Here is a 15096-nt window from a genome sequence, read left to right as displayed (position 1 = left end):
AGAAAGTAAATATACCTCACAGAACCATTACTATGCCATGAAAAGAAGTTAAACAAAAGTTTTATAAATCTTAAATTTCAGCAGATACTGTTTCTATGATAATGTTCTACATTCCAAATTAGCCCAAAACAATTTTGGAAACATATTCTGTTCTTGAGAGAGTCTACTTGTATTAACTTCCATAATGTACTATTATTTTAGGTATGTTAGGTTTGCTAAGAGTGTAAGCTCCTTGTGGAAAAATCTAAAGTTTGAATTTCTGCATGTTCCCAGATCTGGTTAGCATGATGCTTAACAATTCTGCTTCGTAATACAAAACAATCTTAGTAGGTTGTCAGGAAAATTTGTAATTAATGGTGACAGAGTAGTGAGTTAAGGCACAATTTCCAGTCCTGCTCAGGCTGACTCCCAGTGTGATCTTAAATCCATTCATTTAACCTCTCTGAATCTACTTTCCTATCAGCAAAATGGTCAAAGTAAGAAAACATTCCTTGTAAAAGCACCTGGCACACAGTAGATATTAAGTAAATGCTTAGTATAATACTCAGCACAAAATGCTATGTGAGTTATTAAATATTTAAGGTCTGACTCCTGTTACAATTATTCTATGCAAAATAAAATTGCAGGATTTTAAAATTGTGTTGGTTTTTTTAAAAAATAAGCTGTACAATTCCTCCTTTTCATGAAAAATATTGAAAACAATCGGTGTGATGTGCAATTATATACCTGAAACTATGATAATGAAATGAAGAATCTGGCTCTGAATCAGAAATCTGCTTCTTCCAGAATTCTCCAAAAGATTTAAACAATTAAAAGAGAATAGCTGATTACTCTGCAGCAAAACAGTATCTGGAACCTACGTCAATCAACTGAACACGTCACACAGCCCAACATTTGTTCCTTTGAGCTTCTGCTTGTTTTTCTCCTTTGCACTCAGAAGGCAAGGAACAAGCTAAGCTTTTCCCCGCCTAGAACCTGAAACTTCTTACCAGGCCCCACTTTTCACAATAAATCCTACTGCATAGGCAAAGAGAGGTAACCAGATGAGGTAGGCTAGAAATTTCCTTGAAAAGGGAATTCAGGTGCCCTAAAGAATCCGCACCGCATCTGAACAGGTCCAGCCAAAGCCCCATAAGGAACCGCCCCACCCAACTTAAGTGACAGACGCGCCGCCACCTCATCAACGCCCGGTTCACGCTCTCGCGGAACACTAAGCCACGCATGTTCGGCGCAAATCGAACAGCACTGGTCCCGATCCTTTCTCAAAGTACCATTTCAACTGCCTTTAGGCTCCAATTTATGCATAAACGAACCACGAACCAAACCCACCTGGGACAGATCCGACTCCTACACAAACGCCAGGTCTGAAGTGAAGGCGCATGCGCCTTTCCCAGGCATCGCTCACGTGACTGGGAGGGGCTGGAGTTAGTATGCTCGGCATTTGATTAAAAGGACTTAACGTGGGTTAAGGAAAGGCGGGGTGTTCCTTCTTTGCGCATGTGCCCGCTTTGAGCCTGATGGAAGTAGTAGTTCAGCGGGTGGAGTTTTGCTTTACTGTGTAGTATGTGGAAACCAAATTGCAAGTTCTGGGAGTTGTTGGACTTCTCCACCCTCTCACACCTGCAGGGAGTTCCAGGAGAGGCGGGCCCAGCAGCCGGCTCTTGGAACCGCTATGCCCATGCTGCTGCTGTGGGTGTCTGTGGTCGCAGTCTCTGCGCTGGCAGCGCCAGCCCCCAGGACAGACGGGCAGAGGCGGCGAGCAGCCCCAGCTCCTAATGTGGTGCTAATTGTGAGCGATTCCTTCGTAAGTACCGTGAGGGCCGGGTGACGCGCCGCTCCAGATCTGCGACCTGCTCCAGCCTTGAAGGCTTTGGGGAGCAGTTTGAGACGCTTTCGAGAATGTTTTATCCCGTTGCACAGTTAAGTACATTTTATTGTGAGTCCACGTATATGTACGCACCTACATCACATACATATGCATGTATTTAAAACAATACTTTAGTAAGTGAAATGCACTCTAATAGCATCTTTACAATTTTTATTTTTAATGCTGACCTCTAACCACTAAATTATTTCACCACTATTTATGAATTTTTCGTCCATACCGTTCGGGGGAAATAACATTCTGCAAATCCATAAAAGAATGTTAGCTTTCCTCTTCGCAGGAATTAATGTTTGGATGAGAAATGAAGAAAGTCAACTTTATCACCCAGGTATCTAATAATCCTGTTAATGCTAATTTAAATGTGTTGATATAATTTGATCCATTCCTTTATGTTCCAGAGAAATTGTGTGTTTATGTAAAATAATAATAATAATAATAATATCATCATCACCATCATTTTGTGAGGGAAGAGTACTAGGGATTGAACCCGGTGGCACTTAATCCTGAGCCATATCCCCAGCTCTTTTTTTATATTTTATTTAGAAACATGGTCTCGCTAAGTTGCTGAGGCTGGCTTTGGACTGAGATCCTCCTGCCTCAGCCTCTTATAAACTTAAATTTCAATTGAAAGTATCAGTGCGATCTCACAATTTATTATCCTCTTTCTAAAATATATGTAGTTTCTACAGCAATACACCAGGAAGGTCTAGAAGTAATAAAAACCCTGTTATGGTTTGGATATGAAGTTTCCCCCAATGATTCCTGTGTTGTCGGCATGGTCCCCAATTCAGAAATGTTCAGAGGTGGGGTTTTTAGGAAATGACTGGATCCTCAGGGCTGTAAACCATATCAATGAATTAGTGGAAACTAAAAGGACTTGAAGGGAGTGATCCCTTGAGGGCATGCTGTTGGGGACTATATGTTGCTCCCAGTTCTCTCCCAGCTATTCCTGCCCTGAGCCTGGGCCCCTTTCCTCTGCTATATCCTTCCTGATGATGTTCTGCCTCACCTTAGGGCCAAAGCAATGGATCCAGTCCACTATGAACTGATACATCTGAAACTTTAAGCCAAGTTCTTATCAGATATTTGGTTACAGCAACAAAAATCTGATAACATACTGATAGTTTCAACTCATATCTTAAATTATGAAGAGATATATATATGAATATATATATATATGAAAATGAGATGGTAATATTATTCCAAATAATGGTAGTCCTGAATGCAACTTAGAGTTTCTTTGCAATTTTTGTTTTAGGTGTATTTAACACTATTCTTTAAGCCAATTTGAAATAATAATTCTGTCTATGGTTATACTATATCAGTTTGATATGGGGTCATATTCTTGACAATATGATTTATCATAGGGCAGTTGAACTAATAATAATTGGGGTAAGAAAACAGTACTTTGGTTTTTACTTTCAGCATGGCAACAAAAGGACCACTACCCAGCAGAACTAGTAAAACTTACTTTTTCAAAAAAAAAAAAAAAGTAGAAATAAAACTACTTTTAAAAATGATTAAATAGCATTTAAGTATCTGGAAATCATCCTAAGAGCAAGTACCAAATGAGTAAACATTTATTCAACAAAATCTGCTAAAACTTGGAAAGAAGAGCATGAGCCCATGGCAGTGAACCATGGCTTGACAGAAGTTTTCCTCTAGGCAAATGTGACCAAGAAGATAGGGCTCCCTTTCCTCTCAACTCTCTTATCACAGATTACAGTATCTCACCAGAAGAGATAGCCATCAGCATTTTTCATCTCCTCCAAATCCAATGTGAATGGGTTCAATTCCAGGTACTTGCAGCGGAGATGTTGAGGGTTCCCCTCCTCTAGTCCACATTATTATAGGACAGAGACACTATGCCATTGACCCTTGCTGAAGCTCACTAATATTGTAAAGTATCCATACAGGAGAGATAAGCCAAAAAGACAAGTCAAGCTCCTGCAAGGAGAAAATAATAATAAGGATCATAGCAGAAATTAAGGAAATAGATAATGGAAAAACAAAAGAGAAAAATCAATGAAACCAAAAATTAATTTTTTAAAAGATCAAGAAAATTGACAAATCTTTGTTTGCATGGCCAAGGAAGGGAAAAAAAAAAAGAGGCCTGAATTACCAAAATCAGGAAGAAAGAAGGGACATTAACTTACACAAATAAAAGAATTGTAAGGGAGTACTTATATTTACTTATATTCCCTTAAGTAATGTGTAACAAAATATGTCAACAAATCAGAAAGCTTAGATGACATGGACAGATTGTTACAAATACACAAACTACTAACAAGAAATAAGACAACCTGGAGAGACCCATGACAAAAAGATTGAATTGGTAATTTTAAAACTCACCCATGCCCAAAAATCCTGGCCCAGATGGCTTCACTGGTAAATTTTACTAAACATTTAAAGGATATTTGAAAAAGAATTAACACCAATTCTTCATAAACTCTTGTGAAACACGAGAAAGTGGGGAATTAAGAATTTGTTCTTAACAAATCAGTATGTGTTTGATTTGCAAGCCACCCAAATACATCACAAGAAAACTATGGACCACTATCTCTTAGGAATATGGAAACAAAGATCCTTTAAAACTATTAGCAAATCAAATTTATCTGAATATGAAAAGTATTAAACATCATAAGCAAATGAATTTATCCCCAAATGCTTGATTGATTTAATGAAAATCAACTGATGTAATATATCATGTTAACTGAGTAAAGGGCAAAACCCATGTGATCATCTCAATAGATGCAGAAAAAGCATTTGACAAAATTCAGTAGTCCTTCATGCTAAAAGCATTCGACCAACTAGAAATAATAGGGAACTTTCTTTTTTTTTAAGATTTTTTTTTTTGAGAGAGAGAGAGAGAGAGAGAATTTTTTAATATTTTTTTTTTCAGTTTTCAGTGGACACAGCATCTTTGTTTGTATGTGGTGCTGAGGATCGAACCCGGGCCGCACGCATGCCAGGAGAGTGCGCTACCGCTTGAGCCACATCCCCAGCCCAAGGGAACTTTCTTAACATGGTAAAAAGCATCTACAAAAAAGTCAGAGCTAACGTTGTATGTAGTAGTAAGAGACTGAATATTTTCTGCCTAAAATCAGAAAGAAGACAAGTATTGTGTTCTCACCTGTTCTAGTCAGGAAAAACACAAAACTATTAACCTAATAAATTAGTAAGATTGTAGAATACAAGATCAATATACAATAATCAGTTGAATTTCTATACATGTAATTGATCAAAAACTTAAGAAAACAGGGCTGGGTTTGTGGCTCAGTGGCTCAGAGCATACGCCTAACACGCGTGAGGCACTGGGTTCAATCATCACTACCACATAAAAATAAAGAAAGAAAGTAAAGTCATGCTGTCCATGTACAACTAAAAAAAAAATTAAGAAATTTCATTTAAAGTGGCAATGACCCCATTTGATTCAAATGTATGAATTGTCAAGATCGTTGTACTGTCATGTGTAACTAATTAAAAAAGAAAAATAAATAAATAAAGTGGCAATGAAAGGAATGAAATAGGATAAATCTGCCAAAGAAGTACAATTCTTATGCTCTGAAAACTAAAAAACATTGTTGTAAGAAGTTAAAGAACACCTCAATAAATGATAAGGCATCTCATGTTCATGGAGTAGAAGATTTAATATTGTTAATATAGTAATACCAAGTTGTTCTACAAATTCAATGTTATCCTTATCAATTTCTCCATGGCTACAGTAATCAATATAATGTGTTCTTGGCATAAAGGTACATAAATATGCAGATCAATGAAATAGATTAAAAAGTTTAGGGGAAAAAAACTTTTTATGGTAAAGTGATTTTTAACAATGGAGTTAAGATCACTTAGTAGGGAGGGGAGGGGAGGGGTAGGGGGGATAAGAAGGGCAGCAGAATAGAATAGACATTATGATTGCTGTATGTATATAGATGACTGTGTGACCAATGTGATTCTGCAATCTGTACAATCAGAAAAATGAGAAATTGTATCCCAATTGATTCAAATGTATGAATTGCCAAGATCATTGTAATGTCATGTGTAGCTAATAAGAAAAAAAAAAAAGATCACTTAGTAGGAAAAAATGAGCTTTTAAACAAATGGTGCTGAGGAAACTGAGTATCTATGTGAAAAGAAAGAAAAAAGTTGGATCCTGCCTTCAATCATATACAAAAATTAGCTTGAAATGAATCAATGACTCAAATGTAAAAGCTAAAACTATAAAACTCCTACAAGCAAACGTAGGCATAAATCTTCATAATCTTGGATTAAGCAATTATAAAATGGGCCAAACAGCCAGGGATGTGGCTCAGTGGTAGAGTGCTTGCCTAGCATGTGTGAGGATCTGGATTCATCCCCTCGCGCGCGCACACACACACACACACACACACAAAAAAAAAAAAAAAAAAAAAGAAGAAGAAGAAGAAAGAAAAGGGCCAAAAAGGCATTTCTCCATAGAAGTTATATAGATGGCTAATCCTCAACATCATTAATCAATAGGGAACTACAGATCAAAACCACAGTGAGACATTAATTCACACCCATGAGCATGGCTGTGATCAAAAAGATAAATAGAGTTGGCAAGAATATGAAGGAATTAGAACCCACAGACACTGCTAGTGAGAATATAAAATGGTGCAGTCATCTTGGAAAACGGTTTGGTAGTTCTTAGAATGGTTAAACACAGGACTGTCATAATCTCACAATTCTACTCTGGCATATGCCCAAGAGAAATGAGAACAAATGTCTATACAAAAACTTGTACATGGATTTTTTTTTTGGCAATATTATACTAATACTGAAAAATGGAAACAACCTTAATTAAGGTCCATAATTGTTAAATAGATAAAATTTGGTAATATATTCAACAATAAAAAAGAAATGCAGTACTGATACATACTAAAATATGGTTGAAATCTGGAAGATGTTATGCTAAGTAAAAGAAATAAGAAAGGTCCACATTTTATAAGTGCTAGTTATATGAAATGTCCAGAGAAAACAAATAGAGAGAGATGGAAAGTAGATTGATGATTACCTGAGATTTGAGAGAATCGAGGATAATGGCTAAAGAGTATGGGGTTTCTTTTGGAGATGATGAGCATATTCTAAAAGCAATGCAATGATGGTTGCTGAGCTTCCTGAATATACTAAAACTATATCTTTAAAAACCCATTTCTTGAAAAGAAAATAAACACCTCTGCCTGGGTATTGAAGGACATAGGCATCTCTAAACCCCAACTTCCTCTTCCCTTCATCTCCTCAGCACTGCACTTATATTGATTTTAGTTTGGGGTGGAGAGTTTCAGGAGTGGGGATTGGGGACAGGAGCATATACTAGAGTCTGGTGAAAATGTCTTTTAGTGTGATGGACATTACTGGGAAGAACACTATAAACAATCTTGCAAGTAGTTGGGTGCTGTTAGATTCTTTCATTAGGATGATGCACTGAAATCTAAACTTCTCAGGTTTTCTCTAGTCTAGAATCTTGAGGAACTGAGTACCAAGCTATGGTTCAATCTTGATTCAACAGTATTCAGGAGCAATCAAAATCACTGTATCTCAGGATTTTTTCAAAGCCCTTCAATTTGTAAATATTCATGTTTTGTTTAGATATATTTTGTCTCTCCAACTAGCTCATAATGGCGGGACTCTATTTTAACTCTTCATGAGAGCAGGACTCTATTTTTTTAATGTTTTTTAGTTGTTGATCGACCTTTATTTATTTATATGTGGTGCTTGAACCCAGTGCCTCACACATATTACACAAACACTCTACCACTGAGTTACAACCCCAGCCGCAGCAGGATTCTATTCTATTCATTATGGTATCCTCAAATCTTGCACAGTGCTTGACACATAGTTACATACTCAATAAATACTTACATTAGTATTAATAGTATTAATACTATTACTATTATTAGTATTAATAAATACTTTCAATTAGCCCATCATCCCTCAAAAGAACTTTCCCAGAAGTCCTTTAGTTTATTTATTATATTCATATGAATTAAAGTGTAATGCTAAAGTTGAGATGTTTATGCCATAGATTCCTGTAGCATTCTATGTACTTGTTTTATATTTTGAGGTTTAATACAGTCATGTTGAAGTCTTCTGCTATTGTGAATTTCATATGAAATTAAAGGAAATAATTTTCTTTTTTTAATACAGTCAATGTTGATTAAATTTCTTTTTTTCCAGGATGGAAGGCTAACATTTCATCCAGGAAGTCAGGTAGTGAAACTTCCTTTTATCAACTTCATGAAAACACATGGCACTTCATTTCTGAATGCCTACACAAACTCTCCAATCTGTTGTCCATCACGTGCAGGTATAAACATGTTTGATATAATGAAAGAAAGTGATTACACACTGAAAATATTTATATCCAAAAGTTTAAAATATTATACCCAAAAGTAGAATAGTAAAGTCATATAAAAATGTTTAAATAAGAAAAGTCGGTTCTAAGGTATGTATTGGTATTGGAGTTATTAGAATTTCTATTTCTGAGAATAGGAATTTTTGCTATCTAAAATACTGTTTAGTTCATGTGTTACTGTTTCATTTCCTCATGATTAGTGACTAAGAATCTTTTGACTATGAAAGCAAAAGAGGAAATATTCATACTTCCTAGAAGATAACTATTTCCAGGGAAATTTTCCAGTAAGTGGATAAGGGAGGACTTCTGTGGACTTTAAAAAATTACCACCAAGTAATTAGAACTTCACATATTCAAGTTTATTTGAAATTTTCCCTGTAATTCCATATTATCTTTCTCTTGTCTTAATTCTCTTCTACCTCATATCTAATTGTTCACTTCTATCATAATAATTTTGCAGGCATAGTTTTAATGGCAAAATGATAGTGATCTTAGGCCATGAATAATAAGGGAAAAGGGGGAAACTGTCATTTTTATAAATCTGTTGTGTGACAGTCACTTTCCTTGTCCTCTTTCTGGTCTATGATTGTCTGCCTTGAGACTCAAGTAGTATTCAGCAATTCACAGTTTCAGAGATAACCTCATGAGATGATATTCTGTGATTTCAGTACAAATTCTACCTATATTTTAAGTACTCTGAGCTATATAATCATCAATAGTTAAAGTAAACCTAAACTATATTAAAATTGATATTTCAATGATGAAGAACCAAGTATATTAAAAATTTTTTTTTGCTAATTTATATTGTGTGTTAAGTGAAATGAGCACTGGGCTAGGGCAAAGTGATGACCTGGATCCTGACCCTCAGTAGGCCATCAAGTAAATCACTAAGTTTCTTTCTCAAAAAGACACTGTATGTACTGTGCCCCTCACAGCATGCAGAGGACCAGTAGAAATAATGAAATGAGAAAGAGGTCAATGAACTCTAAAGGTCTCAAAGCATTTATATGATGTTTTTCCTGGAAGAAATAATTTAGAGGAGTTTGAACAAAGAAAAGTAATAATAATCATAAAAATGAATATGTATTGCATTTTTACTATATCTGGCAATATTCTAAGTGCCTTATATATATTAATTTATATAATCCTCATATTGTTTCCATAAGGTAGAGACTGTTATTACCCCATTTTGAAGATGAAAACTAAAGTACAGAAAATTTAAGTAACTTATCAAGGGCCACTCAGTAATGGTATAACTATAATTCAAACCCAGGTATTTCCCTAAGCTACCTCTCAGAAAGCATTTTGTTAGATGAGACCATAATGGTTATTCCAATCTACTGTATAAGTAAACAGAAACTGGAAAAGGAAAAGAAAACTTTATTGAATAAACAGTCATAGAAAATGAGAGGAAAGACATAGTATACTTAAATTTTTTGTTAAAAGCCAGAAAAAGACAAGGAATAGGAAGAATCCTTAAGAATATTAGGGAAATTCAGTCTATACTTAAACTGAGTGATGTATGATTTAAAAATTAACAAAAAATACCTAGAGATTGCTTTTTTATGAGACTAAAACCACATAAGCTTTATATTATTTCTAACTATATTTACCTTATGCAGCTTAACCTCTTAGTCTTGGCCAACTCATTTGTAAAATGGAAACATTGATTCTTTGTAGTTTTCCCACTGTTAAAAAGAGAGAACAATCAGAAATGTCTACTAAATTTAGCATCTAATGAAGCTATGCCTTATTCCACAACGTGCAGTCTAACCGAGAGAGCAATGCTCTCAGAATAATTACCTTAATAGTTAAAACAAATTGTTAAGCTTTAGTTTAATCCCAGTGTCTTTTTTTTTTTTTTAACCTCAGCAATGTGGAGTGGCCTCTTCACTCACTTAACAGAATCTTGGAACAATTTTAAGGGTCTAGATCCAAATTATACAACATGGATGGATGTCATGGAAGAGCATGGCTACCAAACACAAAAATTTGGAAAACTGGACTATACTTCAGGACATCACTCCATTAGGTAAAACATAATCCTGATAGGCTGCACTGTGCTACAGTATACATGTGGACTCATTTTGACTTTAATATTTTTTATTTTCCACAAAGGTGAAACTAAATCTCTTAATCCCTCAATTGTTAATTTGGCTAAACCATTAGCTTTCTTTAATCTTCTTAAAATGTTAAAATTGCTAATATGCTGGTAATTTTGTTTTTCCTAAATACTGAAGGTCTCTAAATAGTGTTTTTATATTGTTTAGCCCATAATTTATTTTGATAATGTTTTTGTTATATAATGGCCCCTTTGTTATTCATGTTGTAAAAACCATGGCCACCTTGCTAGTGGACTTTATTGGTTCTCTCCAATTTGAGTCTATTGTAACTCTTTTTTTTCCTTTCATTTTAGTAAGCCTTTCAAAAATCAGGCAACCAGCTTGGTTGGGGTATAGCTCATTGGTAGAGCTTAGCATGTTGGGTCACTGTCTATCACCCCAAAAAACGTGAATCAGGCTCCAAGCATAATGGTTAAGAGTAGAAGGTCTAAACTGAGTGTGGTGGCACACGCCTATAATCCCAGAAGTTCGGGAGGCTGAAACAGGAGAATCACAAGTTCAAAGCCAGCCTTAGCAACTTAGCAAGGCCCTAAACACCTTAGTGAGACCCTGTCTCAAAATAAAAAAATGAAAAGGACTGAGGATGTGGCTAAGTGGTTAAGTGTGCCTGGATTCAGTCCCTGGTACCAAAAAAAGAAAAAAGTAGAGGTCTAAAGGCCAGGAGTGGTGGTGCATACCTGTTGTCCTAGCGCTCAGGAAGCTTAGGTAGGGGAGGAACAGTTGAGCCTAGGAATTCAAGACAAGCTGGGGCAACATAGCCAATCTAAATACATAAGTCAAATAGCTGGGCACAGTGGCATATGTCTGTGACACCAGTGACTTGGGAGCCTGAGCAGAAGGATTCCAAGTTCCAGACCAGCCTCAGCAATTTAGCAAAGCCCTGCTTCAGAGTTAAAAATAAAAAGGACTGGGGATATAGCTCAGTGGTAAAGCACTCCTCATTTCAGTCCCAGTACAATAAATAAATGAAACCATGTTCTTTTTAAAATTAGAGTATAGAAACAGTTGGTCTCCTGGTAAAGAAAGTGAGTCACATACACCCGAGTCTCTCTCACTTTGTCATCAAGCCAGAGGGGCAGAGCAGAAACGCCGCCCGCGCCCGGAAAAGGCCCAGCGACCGGCCAGCGTGGTAGTCATGTCACCCCAATTGGAGTAGGGGCAGAGCAGAGCCGCCGCCTGCGCCCGGAACAGGCCCAGCGAGCCGCCGGCGTGGTATCACGTCACCCCAATTGGAGTAGGGGCCGAGAAGAGCCGCCGCCCGCGCCCATAACAGGCCCAGCGACCCGCTGGCATGGTAGTCACGTCACCCCAACTGGAGTAGGGGCAGAGCAGAGCCGCCGCCCGCGTCTGGAACAGGCCCAGCGAGCCGCCGGCGTGGTATCACGTCACCCCAACTGGAGTAGGGGCCGAGCAGAGCCGCCACCCATGCCCATAACAGGCCCAGCGACCCGCTGGCATGGTAGTCACGTCACCCCAATTGGAGTAGGGGCAGAGCAGAGCCGCCACCCATGCACGCAAGGTAGGCAGACCTGCGACCGACCGGAGGAACAGACCCAGCGGCCTGCCAGCATGGTAGACACATCACCCCAATTGGAGTAGGGGCAGAGTAGAGCCGCCTCCCGCACCCGGAACAAGCCCAGCGACACGCCGGCGTAGTAGACACGTAACCCCAATTGGAGTAAGGGTAGAGCAGAGCCGCCGCCCGCGCCTGCAAGGTAGGCAGATCTGCGACCGACCAGCAGAACAGACCCAGCGGTCCGCGGGCGTGGTAGACACGTCACACCATTGGAGGAGGGGCAGAGCAGAGCCGCCGCCCACGCCTGCAAGGTAGTCAGACCTGCGACCAACCAGCAGAACACACCCAGCGGCCCGTCAGCGTGGTAGACAGATCACCCCAATTGGAGGAGGAGCACAGCCGCCGTCTGCCCCTGCAAGGGAGACTTTTCAACTATACAAGAGCAATATAAATATATAGGGGGAAAATTTCAAAAACACAACAGTTTCACCAAGCAGTAAGAAACATGAGCAGTATGAAAAGACAAGGAAAGAAAGGACCACAAGCAATGCAGGTCAACTCAACTTTAGAAGAGGTAATAGCTGCAGCAGATGGAATGTCAGATAAAGAATTCAGGATATACATGCTTCAGATGATCTGGAGTCTCAAGGAAGACATTAGACAGGAAAATCAGACAATGAAAGATCACTTCAACAATGAATTACATAAACAAATCCAAGAAGCAAAAGATCAACTATACAGGGAGATAGAGGTTATAAAAAACAAACAAACAGAAATCCTAGAAATGCAGGAAGCAATAAACCAAGGTAAAAACTCAATTGAGAATACTATCAGCAGAGTAGAACACTTAGAAGATAGAACATCAGACAATGAAGACAAAGTATTTCAACTTGAAAAGAACATAGACAGCTCAGCAAGACTGTTAAGAAACCATGAGCAGAACATCCAAGAAATATGGGACAACATAAAGAGACCAAACTTAAGAGTCATTGGGATACAGGAAGGTATAGAGGTCAAATCAAAGGAATGAGCAATCTGTTCAATGAAATAATACGAGAAAACTTCCCAGACTTGAAGAATGAGACAGAATCCCAAATCCTAGAAGCCTACAGGATGCCGAATGTGCAAAATCATAAGAGATCCACACCTAGACACACTATAATGAAGATGCCCAACATACAAAATAAGGAGAGAATTTTAAAAGCTACAAGAGAAAGGAAGCAGATTACACTTAGGGGTAAACCAATCAGGATAACAGCTGATCTTTCAACACAGACTCTGAAAGCTAGAAGATCCTGGAATAACATTTCAAACACTGAAAGAAGATGGGTTCCAACCAAGAATCGTGTATCCAGCGAAATTAAGCTTCAGGATAGAAGATGAAATTAAAACCTTCCACGATAAACAAAAGTTAAAAGAATTTGCAGCTAGAAAACCATCTCTTCAAAACATCCTTGGCAAAACATTACAGGAAGAGGAAATGGAAAATAACAATGAAAACCAACAGTGGGAGGTAAGACAGTAAAGGGGGGGAAAAATCAAAGAGGAAAACAAACCATGTTTAGTAACATAAATAAACAAATATGGCTGGAAGAACAACCCATATCTCAATAAGAACCCTAAATGTTAATGGCTTAAACTCACCAATTAACAGACACAAGCTAGTAGAATGGATCACAAAACAAGACCCAACAATATGCTGCCTACAGGAGACACATTTATAGGAAAAGACATACATAGACTGAAGGTGAAAGGTTGGGAAAAATCATATCACTCATATGGACTTCGGAAACAAGCAGGAGTGTCCATACTCATATGAAATAAAATATATTTCAAGCCAAAGTTAATCAAAAAGGATAAAGAGGGACACTACATACTGCTCAAGGGAACCATACACCAACAAGACATAACAATCATAAATATATATGCCCCAAACAATGGTGCAGCTATGTTCATCAAGCAAACTCTTCTCAAGTTCAAGAGTCTAATAGACCACCATACAATAATCACGGGAGACTTCAACACACCTCTCTCACCACTGGACAGATCTTCCAAACAAAAGTTGAATAAGAAAACTATAGAACTCAATAACACAATTAATAACCTAGACTTAATTGACATATATAGAATATACCACCCAACATCAAGCAGTTACACTTTTTTCTCAGCAGTACATGGATCCTTCTCAAAAATAGATCATATATTGTGTCACAGGGCAACTCTTAGACAATATAAAGGAGTAGAGATAATACCATGCATCTTATCTGATCATAACGGAATGAAACTGAAAATCAACGATAAAAGAAGGTAGGAAAAATCATGCATCACTTGGAGAATGAACAATAGGTTACTGAATGATCAATGGGTTATAGAAGACATCAAGGAAGAAATTAAAAAATTCTTAGAGATAAATGAAAACACAGACACAACATATCGGAATCTATGGGACACATTGAAAGCAGTTCTAAGAGGAAAATTCATTGCTTGGAGTTCATTCCTTAAAAAAAGAAAAAACCAACAAATAAATGATCACATACTTCATCTCAAAATCCTAGAAAAAGAAGAGCAAAACAACAGCAAAAGAAGTAGAAGGCAAGAAATAATTAAAATCAGTGCTGAAATTAATGAAATCGAAACAAAAGAAACAATTGAAAAAATTGACAAAACTAAAAGTTGGTTCTTTGAAAAAATAAATAAAATCGACAGACCCTTAGCCATGCTAATGAAGAGAAGAAGAGAGAGAACTCAAATTACTAGCATACGGGATGAAAAAAGCAATATCACAACAGACACTTCAGAAACACAGAAGATAATCAGAAATTATTTTGAATCCTTATACTCCAATAAAATAGAAGATAGTGAAGGCATCGATAAATTTCTTAAGTCATATGATCTGCCCAGGTTGAGTCAGGAGGATATAGACAACATAACAGACCAATATCAATTGAGGAAATAGAAGAAACCATCAAAAGATTACCAATTAAGAAAAGCCCAGGACCGGATGGGTATACAGCAGAGTTTTACAAAACCTTTAAAGAGGAACTAATGCCAATACTTTTCAAGCTATTTCAGGAAATAGAAAAAGAGGGAGAACTTCCAAATTCATTCTAGAGGCCAACATCACCCTGATTCCTAAACCAGACAAAGACACTTCAAAGAAAGAAAACTACAGACCAATATCTCTAATGAACCT

The 15096-nt window shown here is 37.4% G+C and overlaps 2 protein-coding genes across 6 annotated transcripts in view; one reads left to right on the top strand and one right to left on the bottom strand.

Moving 5' to 3' along the window:
- The window catches only part of SKIC3 (SKI3 subunit of superkiller complex), a 106043-nt gene extending 104639 nt beyond the window's left edge, over positions 1-1404 (bottom strand). For 2 of the 3 annotated variants that reach the window (XR_014020338.1, XM_081278516.1), the window contains exon 1: positions 1330-1404. The gene's annotated coding sequence lies outside the window, so the exon portion shown is untranslated. The remainder of the gene's footprint in view (positions 1-1329) is intronic. The other variant, XM_081278517.1, reaches the window with a different exon arrangement.
- Positions 1405-1489: 85 nt separating this feature from the next.
- Positions 1490-15096, top strand: part of ARSK (arylsulfatase family member K) — a 54093-nt gene continuing 40486 nt past the window's right edge. Inside the window, exons 1-3 of one of the 3 annotated variants that reach the window (XM_081280443.1) lie at positions 1490-1804; positions 8087-8216; positions 10137-10296. In XM_081280443.1, coding sequence (XP_081136569.1) covers positions 1673-1804; positions 8087-8216; positions 10137-10296 — 422 coding nt within the window. In that variant the 5' untranslated portion in view covers positions 1490-1672. Of the gene's footprint in view, positions 1920-8086; positions 8217-10136; positions 10297-15096 lie in introns of all 3 variants that reach the window. The other 2 variants (XM_081280441.1, XM_081280442.1) reach the window with 2 other exon arrangements.

This window comes from Spermophilus citellus (assembly GCF_964194105.1).
Source record: "Spermophilus citellus genome assembly, chromosome: 1".
NCBI lineage: Eukaryota > Metazoa > Chordata > Mammalia > Rodentia > Sciuridae > Spermophilus > Spermophilus citellus.
This window is presented reverse-complemented; position numbering and strand designations above follow the sequence as displayed.